Below are 21939 nucleotides of genomic sequence, written 5' to 3'. Positions count from 1 at the left end.
TTGGGAACTGGAAAGATGGTGGCTATCTTGAAGCATGTGGGAGCAGCAGACTGGGATAAGGATTGATTGAATATGTCCGTAAACACACCAGCCAGCTGGTCTGCGCATGCTCTGAGGACGCAGCCAGGGATGCAGTCTGGGCCGGCAGCCTTGCGAGGGTTAGCACATTTAAATGCTTTACTCACGTTGGCTATGGTGAAGCAGGTTTTGGTAGCGGGACGTGTCGTTGGCACTGTATTGTCCAAAAAGTGAACAAAGAAGTTGTTTAGTTTGTCTGGGAGCAGGACATCATGGTCCGCGACGGGGCTGGTTTTCTTTTTGTAGTCCGTGATTGACTGTAGACCCTGCCACATACCTCTCATGTCTGAGCCGTTGAATTGCGACTTTACTTTGTCTCTATACTGACGCTTAGCTTGTTTGATTACCTTGCAGAGGGAATAGCTACACTGTTTGTATTCAGTCATGTTTCCGGTCGCCCTACCCTGATTAAAAGCAGTGGTTTTCTCTTTCAGTTTTGCACGAATGCTGCCATCAATCCACAGTTTCTGGTTTGGGAAGATTTTAATAGTTGCTGTGGGTACAACATCACTGATGCACTTGCTAATATACTTGCTCACTGAATCAGCGTATTCATCAATGTTATTGTCCGACGCTATGCAGAACATATCCCAGTCCACGTGATCAAATAAATCTTGAAGCGTGGAATCAGATTGGTCGGACCAGCGTTGAACAGACCTGAGCACGGGCGTTTCCTGATTTAGTTTCTGTCTATAGGCTGTGAGCAACAAAATGGAGTCGTGGTCAAATTTTCCCGAAAGGAGGGCAGGGCAAGGCTTTGTATGCTTCGCGAAAGTTAGAATAACAATTGTCCAGGATTTTTTCCGGCCGGGTAGCACATTCGATATGCTGATAAAATTTAGGGAGTCTTGTTTTCAGATTAGCCTTGTTAAAAACCCCAGCTACAATGAATGCAGCCTCAGGATATGTGGTTTCCAGTTTACATAGAGTCATAGGATAGGATACATAGGATATATACGGCTGTGATGATAATCGAAGAGAATTCTCTTGGTAGATAAAGTGGTCGACATTTGATTGTAATGAATTCTGGGTCAGGTCACACCTCTCTCATTTGAAATGCGAACAGCCCCCATGGTTTAAAACCCCTTTCCCTTCCAAATTTGCCAATTACCCACTGATATGTATAAAGGGGGCTTCAAGAAAGTGGTAAATAAGAGGGCTGTTTGAAAGGGGTTTATATAAACATTGCCTCATATTTTTAACAGGTATTATAAACTGGGTGGTTCGAACCCTGAATGCTGATTGGCTGACAGCCGTGGTATATCAGACCGTATACCACGGGTATGACAAAACATGTATTTTTACTGCTTCAATTACATTGGTAACCAGTTTATAATATCAATAAGGCACCTCTGGGGTTTGTGATATATAGCCAATATACCATGGCTAAGGGCTGTCCAGGCACTCCGCAGATGCGTTGTGGTTAAGAACAGCCCTTTGCTGTGGTATATTGGCCATATACCACTCCTCCTCGGGCATTATTGTTTAAATATACCACATCTTATGTCTGAAATGTGTGTGTTTAGTCACATACTTTAATGGAATCCCCAGATATCAAGTCATAACTACTGTGTATCCTGGGTAAACAGGGCATGATGTATAGAGTTAATAATTAAATAATGATATACAGTAGCCATGTAATTTGGGAAATTGGCTGGTGATTATCCTACAGTACGGTAATGACTCATGAACGAGCTATTTTGTAATTTACATTTCAGATTATACATCGAAAGGTGAAACGGGATTGGATACTTCTTTAGTCACATGCTACTTTCGCCCAATTAGCTTTCAGAATTTGCTGTTCTATTTCTGCTCCTCCGCGAAGAGAGTTGGAGCGAAGCGTTGCAGAATTGGTAAGTTTAGAAGGATGTTTCATAAAGATGCACATTATATTCAGATTTATGAAATGATTACCACCGTCCCTATGAACATGAATTAAGCAACTATATTACCGGTGACACTCATTTGCCGTTGTATGAATTACGTCTCGCAAGCTAACGTTAGCCTAGCAGCAGCCCTCTTTGTTCAGAACGCTCCCTCAGCTCGAACCACAAGCAAGGCAGCATGCTAGCTACCTAACGTTATATTATGAAGAAAAAATATTAGTAAGATAGGCGAATATGAATTGAAAGCAAATGCAGGAATTTGGCCATAGTTATGTTTGATTGCCTACGTAGCTATGGCTAGTTAACGTTAGCTACAATGCGAGGACACGACCATCTTGTGCTTACCACGCTAGCTAATCTCGTGAAACGTTATCTAGCTAACTGGCTAGTTATCACAATATCATGGCGATCGCATATGGCATTTTATATGTAACTATCTAGCTATACCCACATAGCTAGCAGTCTAATTGTGGTGTGACTCGTGCAGGGGGCATATTCCAGACTAGCGCACTGACTTGAGGTTTGAAATTAAAATGGCGACTGGAAGAGTTCTATTAGCCAGCAGGTCCTACCCACTTGCTTACAGCAACACTGACTAGGGTTAGACAGCGTTCATGTGTAGATAAAGACACCACAGAACCTTCGCAAAATATAGCTCTGTATGCAGAATTGTCACATTATTTATCAACTGGTAGTTTTTTTTTTTCAGAAAAAGTGTATTTTTCCTCGGGTTAGGTAGCATAAAACACAACAGCCATTTTGGAATATCAGTGTCTGCCAATTGGCTCCTTTGTTGTTCAGGTGACATGCAAATCCATAATGACCACTGCTAGCTAACATGAGGACAAACATCAGTTTACTTAAAATCAAGCAGTCATTCGGTCTTCTTGGTGTAACAGTTGGGATAATGGGACAATTTGTGGTACAACCAGTTATCATCCCAGGATTGAGGTGTTTTCCCAAGCCATATTTTGTGCCGGCTCCACAGTGTCTTAATCTAGACAGGAAGCCTGTCCAACCCTAGTGCCACTAAGCAAGTGGGTCGGATCTGCTGGCTAGGCCCTGGGTAGCAAATGATTATGTAAATGTTCCTGACAGGCCACAATGTTGAATACAATTACATATACACTTTACCGACAAACCACCGTCGAGTGGTTTGTCCTTCACCTGCTTGAAATTTGAGACAAAATATCCACAGGAAAGTACTGTTTACCCAACTTTTTAGATTGAGCAGTAGGTTTATGGTTTGTTCTGCACCAATGTAAAGTTAGTTCTGTATTGGATTATTCGGTTTGCTCTCCTCAACAGGGTTTTGCAAAAGGTGCCTTAAAGTACTTGAATTTGGTACTCTGGAAAACCACTGGAATTTCTCGAGTTGATACTTGGATAAGTACTTCAATTAAAATAATAGAACAGAAGATGCTCATGTTTATGAAATGCCAAAATGGCAGGCAAATTTTAGATATAATCCTGCCTTTTGCGCATTGCAGGATTTTTGCTATGTTTCATTAGCTGAAATAAAAGATGGGACCAACAATTGACCTTTAAAAATTTTTTTTTACATCACTGGACCCAACCAATCCACACTGTAAAGTGCAACATGCATCACTGACATTGCGAGCATGGGTGAATGAGCCCTGAAGGGGGAAAGGCACACGCTGCATCCTGCACTGGCGCCAGTTCTACATTGTGATGTTTTCCTCTACAACAACCTCCAGACCTTTGTTGCCAATCACCTCATTCACAGGCTCCTGCGGTTCGCATGCCGTTTTCCTCACACAGCCATTCCAAATAGCGACACTAAAGCAGCCAGTCAGAAGCAAGACACTTCTTTGTAGCTATTAAGTAGTAGATGCCCAATAAAAATACAATAGTCATTAAGCTGGAATTGTGTAGTAAATTATGCCAGTAGGCATGTCAAACCCTGCTCATCACTACTCAAGTTACGTTTCTACTCACTTACCACCATGTATGTAGTGAAACAACACTGAGTAGAACTTGTAAGGTAGTGATGTAAGCTGCAGGGTTTTTTTTTCATGCGGTTGTGGAGATACACGGTTATCTGGTGGCGACTAGAAATTATTGCATAATAGGAACTATTACAAGTTGATGGTCATTGAAAATAAATATTAGCGCTTGAAAAAGTAGTTAAGTCCTTTTAATTTGGCTTTTCACTGTCTACGAACCCTGCATCAATAGCTATTGAACCAAGCGTGCCATGAAGAGGGTATATGCTGAATCGGGGGATGATGGGGAAAACAATCAAAACCCTTTTTGAGTAAATCTTGTTTTGATTCTGAAATTTAAAAAATAAAACTCCAAAAAAGGCGAGTCTTGTTCTCCATCCTTCAAATGTTTCTCCTGCAACTAGCGATGGGTTTGGAGAAGACCATGGTAAGTTGAGATTTGGGGAAGTTATCGCTTTGTAAATGTTAGTTGAAAAAATTGCTCCTGACGTTTTACACAAGCTAAGGTGTAACGGCTGTATGGAAGCATTCACATATCGCTGCCGTTACAATGTGTAGCTAGTTTCCTGAATGGAGGGATTTGACACATGATAGAAATGATCAGTTTGGTTGTGTACCTTGGATGACTTCTCAGCCAGATTTGCTGTCAGAACTGAGCGGCTCAAGCCGTGGGGTACTGTCAGTTTATAATTGATGTGAACTGCAATGAACTGTTCATAGATTTTAACTGCAGTGTGCTCTTGTTAAATGCATTTTGGCTTTAGGACTGTGCATGTACTGCAGGTCTGTCTGGTAACTGATACCCATATCATTCCAGACTGTACACGGGCTCTGAAATGTTAATTTCAAACTCAACGGCTAACTGACAAACCATGTTTTTTTTTTTTTGATCGTTATTGCTCTCGGAGTCATACTGGTATACAGGGGCAGGTGCCCAATTTATCTTCCTTGGTTGTCACTAACATTTCTGGCATCTGCTCCTGCAGAACTGATTCATAATCAAACTGAATGAATCAGTGTTTTGAAAGTAGATGCTGTTGGTGCCTCCAAGGATTGTGCTACAGTTGTCCTGGCACTGCTTCAGCCCTGGTCCAACTTCTCCCATCTTTTATTTTTGGGAGGAAGAATGCGACAAGTGTCCTGCTCATCTGTAGGCCTACAATGATGGAGCTGCCCATCTTTAAATTAATACTTTTGGCGCTGGGTTTTATACAGTGAGGCTCAAATGGGAGAAACATTTTGACGCAGAGGCGCAACCTTGTCCAATAACAGTGCTCATTGAGTCCTATTTTTTTCCCCTCCCTCATTCCGTGCCTACTGAACACAACCCAGGTTGTGTTCAGGCTGCAATAGGAACACCCATGTTACTGCTGGATCAGCACACTTAGCCTATGGGCAATTCCATGGTATCTGAATTATGCTGAGACTCCTACTGTGTAAATTGTTTAAAGCAGTCAATGTGCATAGTTGTTGGTTTGTTAAACTTAGTCAATGGTTTGTTTGGTATACATTTTAAAGTGAAAAATTGGTGTCTCCGTGTAATTCAGTTAGCATGGAATTTACCTCGTCATGCAAAGCCACCCTTCACTTTAAGAAGGCGCATCCTTAGAGATTTCTTTGAACAGACCTATGTTCTGTTACCCTTAAATACCATGTTTTTATATTATCAATAAAATGACATTGCTATTCCAGGGGAATCTGGCCTTTTTATTGCTTTGCTCATTTTAAACATGCCCCTTTTGTTGTCAGCAGAACGAAGCAGCAGTGTTGGTGTTCTCTCAGGAAGGACCTGTTCTTGTATCACTGCCATATACACAGGATCAAAGACTCTAAAGCAACTATGGTACCACTTTTCTTATACACTCATTTTTAGGAAGGCTATTTTGTGTGAACCGTTTCTCTTTGGTAGTGAACATGGAGCGCTTACATTTTACTAGCCTCACCACCATAATAATTTGCCTCTGCAAACATTCGACTGTATTTTTCTGACATAATTAATTGAGAAGATTATTTGTAAGTTAACAAGGACGTGGTATATAAAAAAATTAGTTCCATCAAATGTCCACTAAGGGTAATTCAAGTTGCTGCCAGTCAAAACTGCCCTGGGCATTTGGAACACATACTCCTGCTTGCACTTGATTGCACTCTTCTAATTGGGCATGACTCTCACCCAGCAGTAGTCCATGGATGCGTATGTAAGGGCAGTGAAAGCTGACAAAGTGAAATAGTCCTTGTTAGTCATTACTGTATTTTGAGCATTACAGGGGGGTGGGTTTATCTCATTGACTGTTTCTTCCTATCAGAGCCACTTACTGCCTACAATTGTGACCTGCTGAAGGTAATTCCTTAAAATAACTCCTCTTTTCCCATCCAGCCTCCTCCCCTGCGCCATCGCTCCATGCGCATCTTCATGAACGATGACCGCCACGTGATGGCCAAGCACTCCGCTGTGTACCCCACACAGGAGGAGCTGGAGGGTGTGCAGAACATGGTGTCCCACACAGAGCGTGCCCTCAAGGCTGTCTCCGACTGGCTGGACGAGCAGGAGAAGGTGGTCAAGTCTGGGCCAGACGGAACCGAGTCCGATAAGGAAAGGTAAGGGAGTGGGAAATTGTATTCAAAATGGTGCATGGGGTACAAAATGTCAGTTGCGTTGAAATACTTTTTGCACCATCAAGGCTGGAGTATTGGTGAAGGCAGCATCACTTTCAGCTTTAAGTTTCAAAGTAATTGACCTGGGTACCCATGTCTCCTCTGCCAGTGAGCCCAAGGTGTCGGAACAGGCCACACGGTCCCTGCGTGGGGTGATGAGGGTGGGCCTGGTGGCCAAGGGCTTGCTGCTGAAGGGGGACCTGGACCTGGAGCTGGTGCTTTTGTGTAAGGACAAACCCACCATCACCTTGCTCAAGAATGTGGCAGACAACCTGGCTGTTCAACTCAAGGTGAGTCCATTTACCTACTGGTGTTTTCTGTGTCTTCATATAGAGTTGGCTTTGTGAAGTTGAATTTGACCTTTCGAGAATATACTCTCCTGCATCATTTCAGTTGTGGGTTGATGCGTTCATTTGGGAGGAATAGTCACAACTGAATTCGGTAGATTTATTATTATTATTATTTTATTTATTTTTACTTGGCGTAACATGACCTTGACTGTTTAGCGGGATAGCCACTACATGGCTATTGTATTAACAATCCCTCCTGTTCTACCTGGCAGACCATCACAGAGGACAAGTATGAGGTCACTCAGGTCATCCGTGAAGCCACCATCGTGATCAAGAGCACCAAGGAGCCTCCCCTGACCCTGACTATCAACATGACGTCCCCCCTGGTCCGCGAGGAGGTGGAGAAACAGGCTGCCGGAGGTAGGCTGCCACACATGTGCAGGTGGCTCACTAGCGCCCCCTTAGGCAGGGAGACTGAACAGACAGGCAGCCAGTCTAGACAGATATTGTTTATTGGGCCTTCAATGGAGCTAGGGGATGTGTGGGAACTGTCATGTAATGAAACCATGCTATGTTTATAGCTCTTTAGACTCTCGTAGTTCCATGTAATGTGATGTACATTTTTGATGGCCCAATACACAGTATAGAAAGGCTAGTTACTGACTGAAAAGGGTTTTCTATTCCCTATGGAGTCCAGACATTAACTATATGAAGGCTTACTGAGAATAACAAAAAAACAAACACCACTTTGTTTGCATGTTTTATACTGAACACTGATGAACGGTTTGCATTGCAGCAAAAATGAGTTGCAAAGTGTTGTCAAGTGTTCTGGTTACTAGACCCAGCAGTGGGCTATTGACTGATGTTCATCAGCAGGGAGGACACGGGTTACAGATAACGCCAGGGGCTCTTTGACTCTGCATGGCTGAATGTCACTTCTCCCAGTCACAGTCAAAATCAGGGGACAACTGTGATCGTAGTCTTTGTAAATCCAATCCATGGGGGTATGTCCGACGCAAGGGGAGTCATAAGTTCAATAATTTATGCAATAAATACCTACAGTGTCCTTTGTAATTAATGGCACAGTGAAGCATTTTTATTTTAAATTTTGGCTTTTACTTCAACATTTTGGATACAAAATCAATGACTATGAGCTTAAAGTGCAGACTGTTAGCTTTAATTTGAGGATATTTTCATCCATATCGGTGAACCGTTAAAGTACAGCCCTTTTTGTACATAGTCCCCCCTGAGCAAAAGTATTGGGACAAATTCACTTGTGTATTAAAGTAGTAATAAGTTTAGTGTTTGGTCCCATGTTCATAGCACACAATGACTACGTCAAGCTTGTGGATGCTATCATGATTACGGATAATCCTGAATTAATCGTGAATAATTATTTGTTGAAGTTAGATACATAAATACCATACCACCCCAAAAATGCTAACCTCTCCTGTAATTGTGAGAAGTAAGCATGTCTTGGCAGTGTATTTGTGCTTCCAACTTTCTCACACATCATTATTCACGATTCATTCAGGATTATCCGTAATCGTGGTAGCATCCATATTAATGTAGAAGTGTTTTAGAAACTTATTTACAATGAAGGTTACTCCAAAACGACACACTACATTATATACCATACATTTCTATTGTGCACAAAATAATCTGAAACACAACCAAAACAAACAGAAAATGCATCCAACAAATGTTAAGTCACAAGCTTTATGTAGTCATTGCATGCTATGAATACAGGACCAAATATTAAACTTTTAACTACTTTTATACACAGGTGAATTTGTACAGAAAGTGCTGCAATTACTAAACGGTTCACCCGGTATAGATACCCTCAAACACAAGCTGATGGTCTGCACTTTAACCTCATAGTCATTGTTGGATTTGAAATCCAAACTTTTGGACTATAGAGCCAAAAGAAGACAAAACGCTTTGTTTTCCCAATTACGGAGGGCACTGTATATTATGGGAAAGGATACTAGTCGGTGGCGGCCCATGTTCCCCCTCAGATGTTCTAAACAGGAAGTTGGATGTACCCAACAGGCATCAACCTAGCCTTATCTATAACTGTGTCAACATTGAAGCCCAGTTTGGCTCTTGAAGGCCATCAGTTTTGCTGCAGTGTGGACTTGTTTTGATAATTTTGTGCATCTGATTCTCTCTGTCAAGCCTTCTAGTTTGTCAATTTTTAGGGACGCTGGACCTTTGACCAACTGGACGCTCTCTGTCTCGGAAGGGGCGAAGCAGTACACCCAGTATAGGGGCGAAGGGGAGGGGCTCTACCTCTCATTGTTATAGCAAAGCACTCAGACTTCATAACTGGGCTGAGGCATACGAGTTGACATTGAGTTAACATAATGGAGACAACCTCCCTTTTGATAATTCACTCCCACTGTAATCTTACATCATTACACATTTTTCTCCATATAGGCCTACTGGGAGTTATCTTAAGAAATCACCCACTTAACAACAGTTTCTGAAGTGGGTTGAAGTTACATATCTTTAGTGTAATTGCAGTTTCACTGAGAGGTTCAGACCATTAGTTCTCCAGGTGGGGGGGTCCCCCCTCCCCTTCCCCGTCCTGCCTGTGGTTTGGGAAAGCTGCCTACTCCCCCTGGCCGTGTGACAGAACCCCCCTTGGTCAAACTGTACCTTGTCTTCTTATTCCACCCGCCAATAGAAACGCTATCAGTCAACGATCCACCGGATGTTCTGGACAGGCAGAAATGCCTTACTGCCTTGGCGTCTCTTCGCCACGCCAAGTGGTTCCAGGTTTGCATCTTGTCTTTATTTGTCTTAAAGTAGTTGAGTTTTTTTTCCATTTGACGCAGTTTCTTTCTTTGGTTGTTTTTTTTTCTGTGTTTTTATTTTTAATGTCCTTTCAAAGTGTATCTATCACCTGTAGTAGACTTCTTACTCTATGGTTTTTATAGCGTTTCCAAGGAAACCTTTGTCATTACCTTGTAGAGATGCTCTGCTGACTTAACAGGTTTGATTGCAGTGTCATTGAAAATGTTCAATGCTGCTTTTAGAATGTTCAACAATCCCCTCAAAGCAACTGTTGTCTTAAACCATTGCTTAATTTTGATCAGAGATGTGGAACTAACTTGCTACACTCGGGTGCAATATTTCTCAAATATTATCAATCGACAACCCTTTTTCTGTACCATCATATTGTGTTGAGGTTGATTCTTAGTCATCATAGTGAACTGTCATCTCTCGCTCTTAACTGTAAGCGCTCCATCTCTGCAGTCTGTTCTTGTAGAGTGTGTAGGCTCCAATCCCCCATGCTCTGGCTGTTTCAGCTTTCTGTGTGCCACAAAAAAGGAATATTGCACCTTAGTTAGAAATGTACATTCACTCGTCAGTCTTCTGGGCCCTCATTTATAAATGTTGCTTACGCACAAAATATGCCCCAAAACATGCGTGCACCAAAGTTGGTATTAATTTTTAAAAATGAACTCTGTGTATGTGCCTTCCTCCTGCAAACTTTAGACCATGCATAAGCACAGTTTCTGGTGGTTGAAGTATTACATTGCAAGGTGGAAGTGGTAGCCTTGTGCTAATGGGGAATATTACTCCAACTCATAACAAACGGGTGGCCTAGCTAAAAATAATGCCAAAATCAGCCATTTCGCGAGAGGCAAAATGTTTTTATTTCCTTTGAATTCTAAAATAAAATCCTATTTCACTCACATGATCATTGCAAAATAAATTCTTCACCTTTTCTGACTCAAGGGCTACTCGTAAAATGGTCTATAGGCCTACAACAAGTTAGTGTAGGCTACCATTTTTCCCATCGCTCGTTGAATTTGATTTACGTTACTTGAAATAGCTTATCTATTCACTACTGTATTTTGCTCTGTGATCCATTCCAAAATGCTGTTTAACAGTAGAACAGACTGTTCACCTTTTCATTGACGTTTGTAGGCTAGGCCTACGTCTGAATACTGTAATGTCAAATTTCTCCAGTAGACGTTTCATTTAGAAGCATAAAACATGCATAATACATTCCTCAACTTTTCTGGCCATGTTAAGACGGTTGAGTTTATATTCCTGAAGTAGCCATACAACAAATAACCATGACACCTCTAATTTGGGCCAATTGGATGTGCTATTTATAATGTCATGTTTTTAGTCTATACATCCAACAGGAGAATTTACAGGAGAACAGGCAGTTGATCTTTTGCATTGAAGTGTGTGGGCCTATGGTAGGTTTCGTTTTTTTTCAGAGTAGATATTATTTCAGAACTTGCAGGCATTGCTACATATGTGTGGGGGAAAAGTCAATGCAAAACATTATTGCATTCAACGATCTGTTTACAGGTCCACAATTTGCAATTAATTTTGTCTTTCAGAAACAGTCAGATACAGCTTAAGAGAACATTCTGCCAACACAAGACATTTGATCCAGTTCACCATTGCTATTCCCTTTAGATGCTGACTTTGCCTAATTCTAATACTAGTATACTGCAAATGAGGGCATTATTGTCGCCATAAAATGTGAAATATGGGAGTTTCTTGTGGAGTTATCCTGCTTGTTAACGTGCACACTTTCAAAAATAATTATGACCGGTCTGATTTCTAACGGGGAAAATGCATATGTTTGACATGCGCAAAGTTTGTATAAATCCTTTTGTCCGTGCGCAGTCTTTTCAGAAATGACGCACATATTTACTGTTAAATTTACGCAATGGTTATAAATGAGGCCCCTGGTATACCCCATACAATAACCTTTAGAGCTACTGTAAGGTGAATCACCACTCATTAAACTAAGCACATTATAAATACTGTCATTGTCATACATTTTTCCATGCCAACATTTGGCTTTACATTGACTCTCCTTCTCCCTCTTAATCAGAATCTCACAAGTTGACACATTTTTGATACGGAGCTGCAAGAAGCACAATTGCTCAACAATCACCACTCGATCATACCTATTACTGTACCACTGATCAAATCTGCTTTTTATTTCACACACATGGAGTTGTGGTTATTGAATTTAATATACATCTGCAGACAGAACAAATATCAGATTCATACTGCACTCTTCCCATTCTGTACCACAATAATGACAAAGCAGAGCCGTTAGTCTGTGTGGCTTTTTGATGTAGCTGCGTCTTCGTGTTTTTGTGAGTTCTTGTTTGATTAAGGCTCCCTCTCCCTCCTCCCCCTCCCTGCTTGTGTCTCCAGGCCAGGGCCAATGGGCTGAGGTCCTGCGTCATCGTCATCCGTATCCTGAGGGACTTGTGCTCCCGCGTCCCCACTTGGGCCCCACTGCATGGATGGGTGAGTCACCAGAAGCATTTTCTGCCAGCTGGTTCTTCGAATGTGAATTTTGTTTGAGAAATGTCTTTCTAATTACACAGTGGTCAGGTTTAATGTGTAAGATGGGAATTTATTTTAAGGGGCTTAGTACATCAAACTGCAACAATTTCTTATTTACAGCCTTTTTATCCAATTTGCCAAACATCTAGAAATTCAAACATCTTCCCTTCACCCCTTCTAGCCAATAGAGCTGCTGTGTGAGAAGGCAATTGGCACAGGGAACCGGCCAATGGGGGCAGGAGAGGCTCTGCGAAGAGTTTTGGAGTGTCTGGCTTCTGGAATCCTCATGGCTGGTGAGTAGTCTCAGAGCGGAGAGGACATGTCCTCGTACCTCTGCTCCACATCACAAGCCAAAAGATTGTAAAAATGTGCCTGTTTGTTTTAGATGGTGCTGGAATCTGTGATCCATGTGAGAAGGATCTGACAGATGCTATTGGCCACCTGGACCTGCAGCAGAGGGAGGACCTCACACAGAGTGCCCAGGTGAGATACATCTACATCCACAGGGCCTCCTGTGTGACGCAGTGGTCTAAGGCATCGCAGTTGCTAGCTGTGCCACTAGAGATCCTGGTTTGAGTCCAGGCTCTGTCGCAGCTGGCTGTGCTCGGGAGACCGTGCTCGGGTTAAAGGAGGGTTTGGCCGGCAGGGATGTCCTTGTCCCATCCCGTTCTAGTGACTCCTGTGGCGTGCCAGGCTCATGCATGCTGACACTGTCGCCAGGTGTATGGTGTTTCCTCCGACACATTGGTGTGGCTGGCTTCTGGGTTAAGTGGGCATTGTCAAGAAGCAGTGCGGCTTGTTTTGGAGGATTCATCTCTCCTGCGTTCGTACGGGAGTTGCAGCGATGCGACGACTGTAACTACCAATTGGATACCACGAAAAAGGGGTGCAAATATTTTTGAAAATCTACACCCTGTTTGCTGTAGTGAATGGAAAAAATCACCACCCGTTCATCTGTTTTCAGCATGCCTTAAGGCTGTCTGCCTTCGGACAGCTTCACAAAGTGCTAGGGATGGACCCCCTTCCTTCCAAAATGCCCCGGAAACCCAGGAGCGAGACCCCCATTGACTATACAGGTAAGCCAGGCTGCAGACATGTGCATACAATTTAGTGTCCATATTTTGGAAAGGCTCAGCAGTCATTGTCTTTTTGTTGCAGTCCAAATCCCCCCCAGTACAACCTACGCCCCACCAATGAAGAGGCCCATCGAGGAGGAGGAAGGAGGGGAGGACAAAAGTCCAAACAAGAAGAAAAAGAAGTTGCAAAAGAAATGTAGGTGTTGCCAAGTTCTTCCTGTTCAGCGCAGTTCTTCAGTGTTAGTGGCAGCTAAAAACAATAATCCTTATCTTCACTCCCCCCAGCCCCAGATGAGAAGTCGGAGCCTCCCCAGGCCATGAATGCTCTGATGAGGCTGAACCAGCTGAAGCCAGGCCTGCAGTATAAACTCCTCTCCCAAACTGGCCCGGTGCACGTACCAGTCTTCACCATGTCTGTTGAGGTGGACAGCAAGAGCTTTGAAGCCTCAGGCCCATCCAAACGCACTGCCAAGCTTCACGTTGCTGTCAAGGTGAGTGGGTGGATGTGGATGTATGGGGTAAGTGGTATATGTTCTAAGCGTTTGGTGTGTTGTCATGAAATCTGTAGATTGTAACTATTGTCTGCTACGCTTCACATTTTCCTTTCCAATCTTCTGCCTGGCCCCAATCATAGGTCCTCCAGGACATGGGTCTCCCCACAGGTGTGGAGCTGAAGACTGCTGAGCCAGTGAAGACTGAGGTGGCAACGGCCATTGTGGAGGTGGTGAAACCCTGCATCACGCCCATCGCAATGGACACTGCAGCCACAGGGGCGGACAGCGTGGAGGCCACAGACGGTGCAGAGGTATGGGTCCTCTGAGTAGAACTCAAAACCATGTTTTTGGACACTAGGCTCGGTTTTGACTCCAGTTTATTGTATTTCTCTTGTTTACAGAGAAATTAAAATGTCAGTCTTTGTCTTAGAGTGCTCGTCAACAGGGACCAATCCTGACCAAACATGGGAAGAACCCTGTGATGGAGCTGAACGAGAAGCGGCGCGGCCTCAAGTATGAGCTCATCTCAGAGACCGGAGGCAGCCATGACAAACGCTTCGTCATGGAGGTAATTGTCTCAGGCATGGACGACGTTCCCATCCACCCTGAAACCAGACTGATGCCTTTAGGATCTAACAGAAAATATCTAGCTGCTTCAATGAATGAAGAAGTTTACTTTATTTGCACCAATCTCGATTTTATTAATTTTATAGAGGTGTCTATTTTTAATTTTTGTGTTGAGTATTTACCCCTGCATCACTATACTGAGAGCTTTGTCATTTCTAACATTACATTGGGGTGTGTTTGGAGCTTTGTTCATATATATCTGGCTTCCATACTGCAGAAAGAGCAACAAGGAAGTATATTGGTGAGGTACATTTTTCAAAACAGTGTCTGGACACTTCTATAACAACATACAAATTGAAATTTGATTCAAATAAAGTGAACTTGTCCTTTTTAAACATTGACAATAACAACATGAGCTTGGCTATGACACAAATGAAGTGTCCAATGCTTTATTCTGTTCTTGTCTATGTATTGACCTTTCTTTCCCCCTGTTCCAGGTGGAGATAGACGAACAGAAGTTCCAAGGGACTGGCTCCAATAAGAAGGTGGCCAAGGCTTATGCTGCCTTGGCAGCCCTGGACAAACTCTTCCCAGAGGGCTCTGTGACTGAGGCAGCCAAGAAGAAGAAACTCCCAATGGTAAGATTCCCTCTGTCTTACTCTCTTTGCTTGCTATTGTTTGTAAAATATATTAGCTGAGTAATGATGGTTGCTGCTGACCCGTCTGTTCATTTAGTCCTTGTGTTTTCTCCCAACAGCATGGGTTTGGCATGATGGGTGACCCAACTGGTGACCCGGCAGCCACTCCCAGGGGCAGAGGTAGAGGGCGTGGCAGGGGGAGGGGCCGAGGCTTCAATAATGGTGGCAGCTATGGACAAGGTAAAACAGAGCTATATGCTACCTACAGTGCCCTCAAAGTATTCACACCCATTTATTTTCTCCATGTTTTGTTACAGCCTGAATTTAAAATTGATTAAATGTATAGTTTGTCATTGGCCAACACGCATTACCTCAATGTCACATTTTTGAATATCTACCCCATCTCTGTACCCCACACATGCAATTATTTGTTTAGGTTCCTAAGTTGAGCAGTGAATTTCAAACACAGATTCAACCACAAAGACCAGGGAGGTTTTCCATTGCCTCGCAAAGAAGGGCACATTGGTAGATGGGTGTAAAAATTATTTCAAAAAGTAATCCCTTTGAGCATGGTGAAGTTACTAATTACACTTTGGATGGTGTATCAATACACCCAGTCACTACAAAGATAAAGGCGTCCTTCCCAACTCAGTTGCCGGAGAGGAGGGAAACCGCTCAGATTTCAGAGGCCAATGGTGAATTTAAAAGGGGTAAAGAGTTTAATGGCTGCGATCGGAGTAACTGAGGATGGCTCAACATTAGTTACTTCACAACACTAACCTAATTGATAGTGAAAATGAACATTGTACAGAGTAAAACATATTCCAAAAGATGCATCCTGTTTGCAACAAGGCACTAAACTAATACTGCAAAAAAATGTGGCAAAGCAATTCACTTTTTGTCCTGAATACAGTGTTTGGGGCAAATCCAATACGGCGCACCAATCCATATTTTCAAGCCTAGTGGTGGCTGCATCATGTTATGGATATTCTTGTAATCTTTAAGGACTGGGTTTTTTAGGATAAAAAATAAACTGGGTGGCGCTAAGCACAGACAAAATCCTAGAGAGAAACCTGGTTGTCTGTTTTCCATCGGGCAGTGGGAGATGTGTGTTAGGCTATTGTCCTGCCATCAAGGCCAGCTATACACAGGAGTTGCTTATCAAGAAGACATTGAATGTTCCGGAGTTGTCTAGTTACAGATTTGACTTCAATCAGCTTGTAAATCTTTGGCAAGAGTTGAAAATCGTTGTCTTACCAATTGTGCGCTATCGTGCATAAATGTATTTAGTCCCCCCACACTAAACGCAATCACAACACGCAGGTTAAAATATCAAAACAAACTCTGAACCAATGACATTAATTTGGGGACAGGTAGAAAAGCATTAAACATGCTAGGTAGCTTGCACTTGATGGCTAATTTGCCCTATTTAGCTAGTTTGTTGTTGCTAGCTAATTTGTCCTGGGATATAAACATTGAGCTGTTATTTTACCTGAAATGCACAAGGTCCTCTACTCCGACAATTCATCCACACACAAAACGGCCAACCGAATCGTTTCTAGTCATCTCTCCTCCTTCCAGGCCTTTTCATCTTTGAACTTATATGGTGATTGGCATTTTCACTTTCATAGTATTTTTTTTTTCTTCTCTAGAACACTTTCATAGTATTACCGCGACGACCGGCAAAACATTTAGTCTTTCAATCGCCCATGTGGGTATAACCAATGAGTTGCAGAGTGATTTGCGTCAGAAAAGGAGTTCTGCATTGCCAAAGGCTAAAATAGACACTCGGTGGCACTCGCAATAATTGAATAACATGGATTTCTAAATGTATTTTGCGATGTGACCGGTCTGGTCAGCATGTAACAAATGACCAACAAAGCTTGAATTTTTTTTTAAAGAATGCAAATATTGTACAATCCATGTGTGTAAAGCTCTTAGACCTAACCAGAAAGACTCACAGCTGTAATCGCTGCCAAAGGTAATTCTAACATGTATTGACCCAGGGGTGTGTATATATATTTTTTGGGGTCCACGAACATGTTTTTCTTTTCATTATGTGTGTAGGTTGTCAGGTCAGGAAAAAAAAATCAATTTTGAATTCAGGCTCTAATACAAGGAAATGTGGGATAAGTCATGGGGTATGAGTACTTTCTGAAGGTATTATTTGCAATTGTGTGTTCTGTACCTGAATTGACTTTATGCTGTAAATACGGTTCTTCAATATATTAAATGGTAGGCAACATCTCACGTCAGCTGAGAAATGTAATGGTTGGTTTGCTTAACTCCTCAGGTGGCTATGGAAGTTATGGATATGGGAACAATGGAAACTCTGGAGGCTATAGTGAGTATTTATTTTCCCTCATCTTCCAATCCCTGGAATAGTCTTCCGACTTCTCGTCTGGTTTTTATTTGATATTTTATTTATTTGATGACCGATTTTATAAATTTTAATGCCGATACCGATTTATTGGGGGGACCAAAAAAAGCAGATATCGATTTTTATATATATTTGTAATAATTACAAAGCTACTGAATGAACCTTTTTATTTTAACTTAATATAATAAAGAAAATCTATTTGGTCTCAAATAATGAAACTTGTTCAATTTGGTTTAAATAATGCAAAAACCGTGTCGAAGGTAAAAGTGCAATATGTGCCATGTAAAAAAAGCTAAAGTTTAAGTTCCTTGCTCAGAACATGAGAACATATGAAAGCTGGTGGTTCAATATTCCCAGTTAAGAGGTTTTAGGTTGTAGTTATTATAGGAATTAATATATTTCTCTCTATACCATTTGTATTTCATATACCTTTTGACTTTTGGATGTTCTTATAGGCACTTCAGTAATGCCAGCTTAATCTCAGTAGTTGATATGCTTGAAGTCAAACAGCGCTGTGCTTCAAGCACTGCTAAGTGCTGCTGGCAAAACGCAGTAAAGTGCTGTTTGAATGAATGCTTACGAGCCTGTTGCCTACCACCACATCAAATATCAAATCATAGACGTAATTACAATAAATGCACAGAAATACGAGCCTTTGGTCATTAATATGGTAAAATCCGGAAACTATCATTTCGAAAACAAAACATTTATACTTTCAGTGAAATACGGAACCATTCCGTATTTTTGTTGAACAGGTGGTGACAATTTCTCAAGGTAATATTGCCTGCTATAACATGCATTTATTTTAACTAAATATGCAGGTTTAAAAAAAAATATACTTCTGTATATTGATTTTAAGAAAGGCATTGATGTTTATGGTTAGGTACATTTGTGCAACAAATGTGCTTTTTCCGCTAATGCGCTTTTGTTAAATCGTCACCCGTTTGGCGGAGTTGAATTAGGCTGTAATTTGATGATTAACAGGCACCGCATTGATTATATGCAACGCAGGACAAGCTAGTTAACCTAGTAATATAGTCAAGCATGTGTAGTTAACGAGTGATTATATGAAGATTGTTTTCTATAGGATAAGTTTAATGCTAGCTAGCAACTTACCGTGGCTTGTTGCAGCTACAAGGCCCCTTTTGATGCTGCACTCACATAACAGGTGGTCAGCCTGCCACAGTTTCTTCATGGATTGTAATGTAATCGGCGTCCAAAAGGTCGATTACCGATTGTTATGAAAACTTTTAATCGGTCGACCTCTATAATGTCCACCTTTATCAGGAGGACATTACAAGAGGGGTTCTCACTCTACTCACATTGTAATATTAGCAGAAGTTCAGTGTAGTTTGATCAGAGCACAACATGCCCAGCCATCTTGGAGGAGAGTTAGTGGCATACATCTGGAGGTTCCCATCAAGAGAAGACCTGGGAAAAGTTATTTTGTATCTATAATCAAAAGTATATTTTTGTTTTGTAGAGAGTATGCCGTTGTTTAGATGACGTTCAAACTACCAAAGAAGGAACCGGAGTGCTCTTATTCCTGGTTCGATTATGATTTTACATTTCTCTGCTTTAAGCCACAGGACTCAATCTATATCACTTTGACCCCCCCCATATGAGACACCCCTCCTACCAGCAGCCTGTTCTGAGGAAACATCTTCTTGAGCGTGACCGGAGCAGAGAAATCTAAAAGTCCCAACAAACAAAAAAAGCTGTTTGAAAACAATTTGACCAAATCATTGACACATGCCACTTTTTATGGCGAAAAACAAACCAATCTAATTACATTTTTCCTTCTCTGCTCTGTCTCATTCTTTAGGTGACTTTGTCTCAGACTGCTATGGCTACCACGAATTTGCTACATAGATCATCCCAATCTTTTAAATCAAAACAAAATGTAGAGAAAGAGGAGCAAACTATAGTGTTCCCGCAACATGAACTCCAATCACTCCCCTGGGAAAAAAACGGTCCCTTTGCTTACCTGCGACGACTCATGTCCCAACGCCTAGAGAGATGGGAGGCCAGTGAGTTGCCTTTGGTCAGCTTCCATACCCTCTGCCAACCCTGGGACGTACCTGGACACCTGGATATGCCAAAAGCCACAGGCACACTTTTCCAATAGACTGCCTTCCTTAGTGGAATTGAGACCAGAACATTATGGTTGGCTGATGGATAATGGCCCACTGTGATGACATGCACATTGGAGTGGGTCAGACTGGGGAGATTGATCCCATTGTGGCCATCTGTCTTGAATGTCTAGAAAAAAAGTTACATTTCTTATGCGAACGGTCTTATTTCATTTTATTGTCTGAACGTGTATTATCAATCACCTCATTGTCAACCTGTTTTTTTTGTTGTTTTTTTTGCCTTTTGTTATGGGATCATAAGGCTGCTTTGAATATTTGCAGTTTTTTATTCAAATGTCAGAATTGCTAAATCATGGCAGTTACATGCTAGTCTTATCTTAAATGACAATATTCACAATGCCCCTCATTTACCTCACGTGAGGCACCGTTAGGCATGAAAAAACCACAGCGTTGTTGATACTTGCACAAGACTGATTTTGACATTCTGCATTATGATTGTGAAGTAAAAAATAGTCTTGTATGTTTTTAAAAAATAAATGTGATATCCCATTCAATAATGTGGTACTACAATTTTAGTGAAACGCTTCACTTTCTTGAAGATGCAATGTAATTATTCTTAGTGTCTTTACAAGCATGGGTGTGACAGCAGTAGAACTCTCTACAAAACCCCCCTTATCTTAATCTAATGCTTCTTTCTTTTAGATTATTACAATAGTGGAGCAAATGGTGGAGCTGCGGCTGCTGGCACCGTTACTGAAGTCCCTGCGGCCAGCACTACAGGCGTGACAGCTACAGGAACCTACAGTTCATACTACCAGAACGATGGAGGCTACTCCAGCCCTTCTCCAGCCCCCAAAGCCCCTGTCAAAAAGGAGGCTAAGTCAACCTTCCCTGGACCACCAGGAGTTGGTGGAGGGACCCAAGGGGCCTATCAGACCACCCCTGGCCAGAGTGCCTATAACCAGTATGGCCAGGGCTATGGGCAAGGCAATAAGACCTTCAATCAAAACCAGGCAGGAGCAGGAGTTTATCCTTACAGCACTGCCTACCCCAGCCAGGTGACGGGAAGCGCTGTTGCCAGCCAAGACTACAGTTACGAAGGTAAGTTGGATTCTCGGCAAAGTGGAACACAGGTACACCGTAACCAAAGCTGTTTTATCGACAGTTTTACTAATCAACTTACTCTTTTCTGTAGGTTACGGAAATCAGTCAAATTACAACGCACAGGCAGGAACCAACCAGAGCTATGGTACAAATCCAGCTCCATACCACAACCCAGTAGGGTACGGCAGGGGAGACCCCACCATGAACTACCAGTACAGATAGACTGAATCCGTGATGGTGGCTATCCTGGTTTTTCCATGTCTGCGTGCATTTGGTTATTTTTCTTTTACTTTAAAGAAATAAATTGGACTTATTAGTTGGCAGCTCCCCACGGCTGAATCAAATAGTCTATTTCATCAATTTGGTCAGTGTTCAAGCTTGTATTTTCTTTGTATGCACTCCACCAATTTACCCTCCCCACCATCACTACCACTCAAAAAGAGGGAATGACATCTTTATTTTTTACCACCCAGTTATGATTTTATTTCTGTCCATACACAAGTTAACTATGTTGTTTTTGGCTGAGGATTTGTTTAAATTTTCATTTCACATTACAATGGGTCTGGAGAACTGCTTGTTTGTTGAAGTATTTGTTTGTAATTTTAGACATTTATTTTTCAATGTTTTACTTGATGTATTTCTGTCGTTTTTAATTTTAACAAATAATTTTGGAAGTTTACTAGAAATACATTTTAAATGTCAATCACATTTCTGGTCAAAGTAGATTTGGTGGTTGGGATTATTTCATTTTTTTCTCAGAACAGTGTATAAGAAAGTGGTGTTTGTATCAATAAAGGACTTATTTTGGAGCAAAGCAAATTGTGTGTTGACCAAGCATTTCACTTCATGAAAGATACTCTCTACTAACCTTAAGTGCCCTCCCAGATTTCAGAAAATACATTTGTAGTCAACCATTGTGCAATGAAATGTTACATTTGTCCTTTTGGAGATGCTCCTATCCAGAGAGACTTACATTCATCTTAAGATGGCAAGGTGGGACAACCACATCTGTCATAGCTACATTAAGGACAAATGTACTATCAGCAAAACTAGCTACCTGTCAAATTATAATCGGTAACAATTTTTGGATTACCCAAACTAATTTATTCTGATTTACATTTAGTACTTTAAGATTACTTTCCCCATAAAATACATTGGAAGACAAATGTATGTTACCAATTGAACCACATCTATTGTAGGAAAAATCAATGTTTGTTTACATAGCTGGCCATATATGGATGTTATATTGTTCTTTATGGGTTGGCTATTTTGGCTTCTAATCTAACCCATCACTTTCTACTGCATATAAACATTAAAACCAAAGTCAGAATTCCAGTCATTCCAATAAATGTTTTACCCCTTAATCTTCAAGAATAG

The 21939-nt window shown here is 41.6% G+C and overlaps 1 protein-coding gene across 3 annotated transcripts; it reads left to right on the top strand.

Moving 5' to 3' along the window:
- Nucleotides 1–1844: 1844 nt before the first annotated feature.
- LOC135554282 (interleukin enhancer-binding factor 3 homolog) lies at nt 1845–21381 on the top strand. Of its 3 annotated transcripts, none has more exons than XM_064986484.1 (19): nt 1845–1931; nt 5681–5774; nt 6306–6526; nt 6693–6873; nt 7146–7293; nt 9563–9654; nt 12076–12171; nt 12392–12503; nt 12596–12693; nt 13175–13286; nt 13369–13482; nt 13572–13777; nt 13921–14091; nt 14211–14348; nt 14845–14985; nt 15105–15225; nt 17279–17329; nt 20161–20559; nt 20654–21381. In XM_064986484.1, the coding sequence occupies exons 2-19, from the start codon at nt 5772–5774 to the stop codon at nt 20782–20784; spliced, it is 2535 nt and encodes an 844-aa protein (XP_064842556.1). In that variant the 5' UTR covers nt 1845–1931; nt 5681–5771; the 3' UTR covers nt 20785–21381. The 3 variants fall into 3 exon arrangements, with proteins under 3 accessions (XP_064842556.1, XP_064842555.1, XP_064842557.1); XM_064986483.1 differs by having other exon boundaries at nt 1850–1931; nt 5684–5774; XM_064986485.1 differs by lacking the exons at nt 20161–20559; nt 20654–21381 and adding an exon at nt 19191–20138 and having other exon boundaries at nt 1850–1931; nt 5684–5774.
- The last annotated feature ends 558 nt before the right edge of the window (nt 21382–21939 follow it).

The sequence above is a fragment of the Oncorhynchus masou genome, chromosome 14 (assembly GCF_036934945.1).
Source record: "Oncorhynchus masou masou isolate Uvic2021 chromosome 14, UVic_Omas_1.1, whole genome shotgun sequence".
Classification (NCBI taxonomy): domain Eukaryota; kingdom Metazoa; phylum Chordata; class Actinopteri; order Salmoniformes; family Salmonidae; genus Oncorhynchus; species Oncorhynchus masou.
Note: the sequence above shows the minus strand (reverse complement) of the source record. Positions and strands in the feature narration are given on the sequence as shown.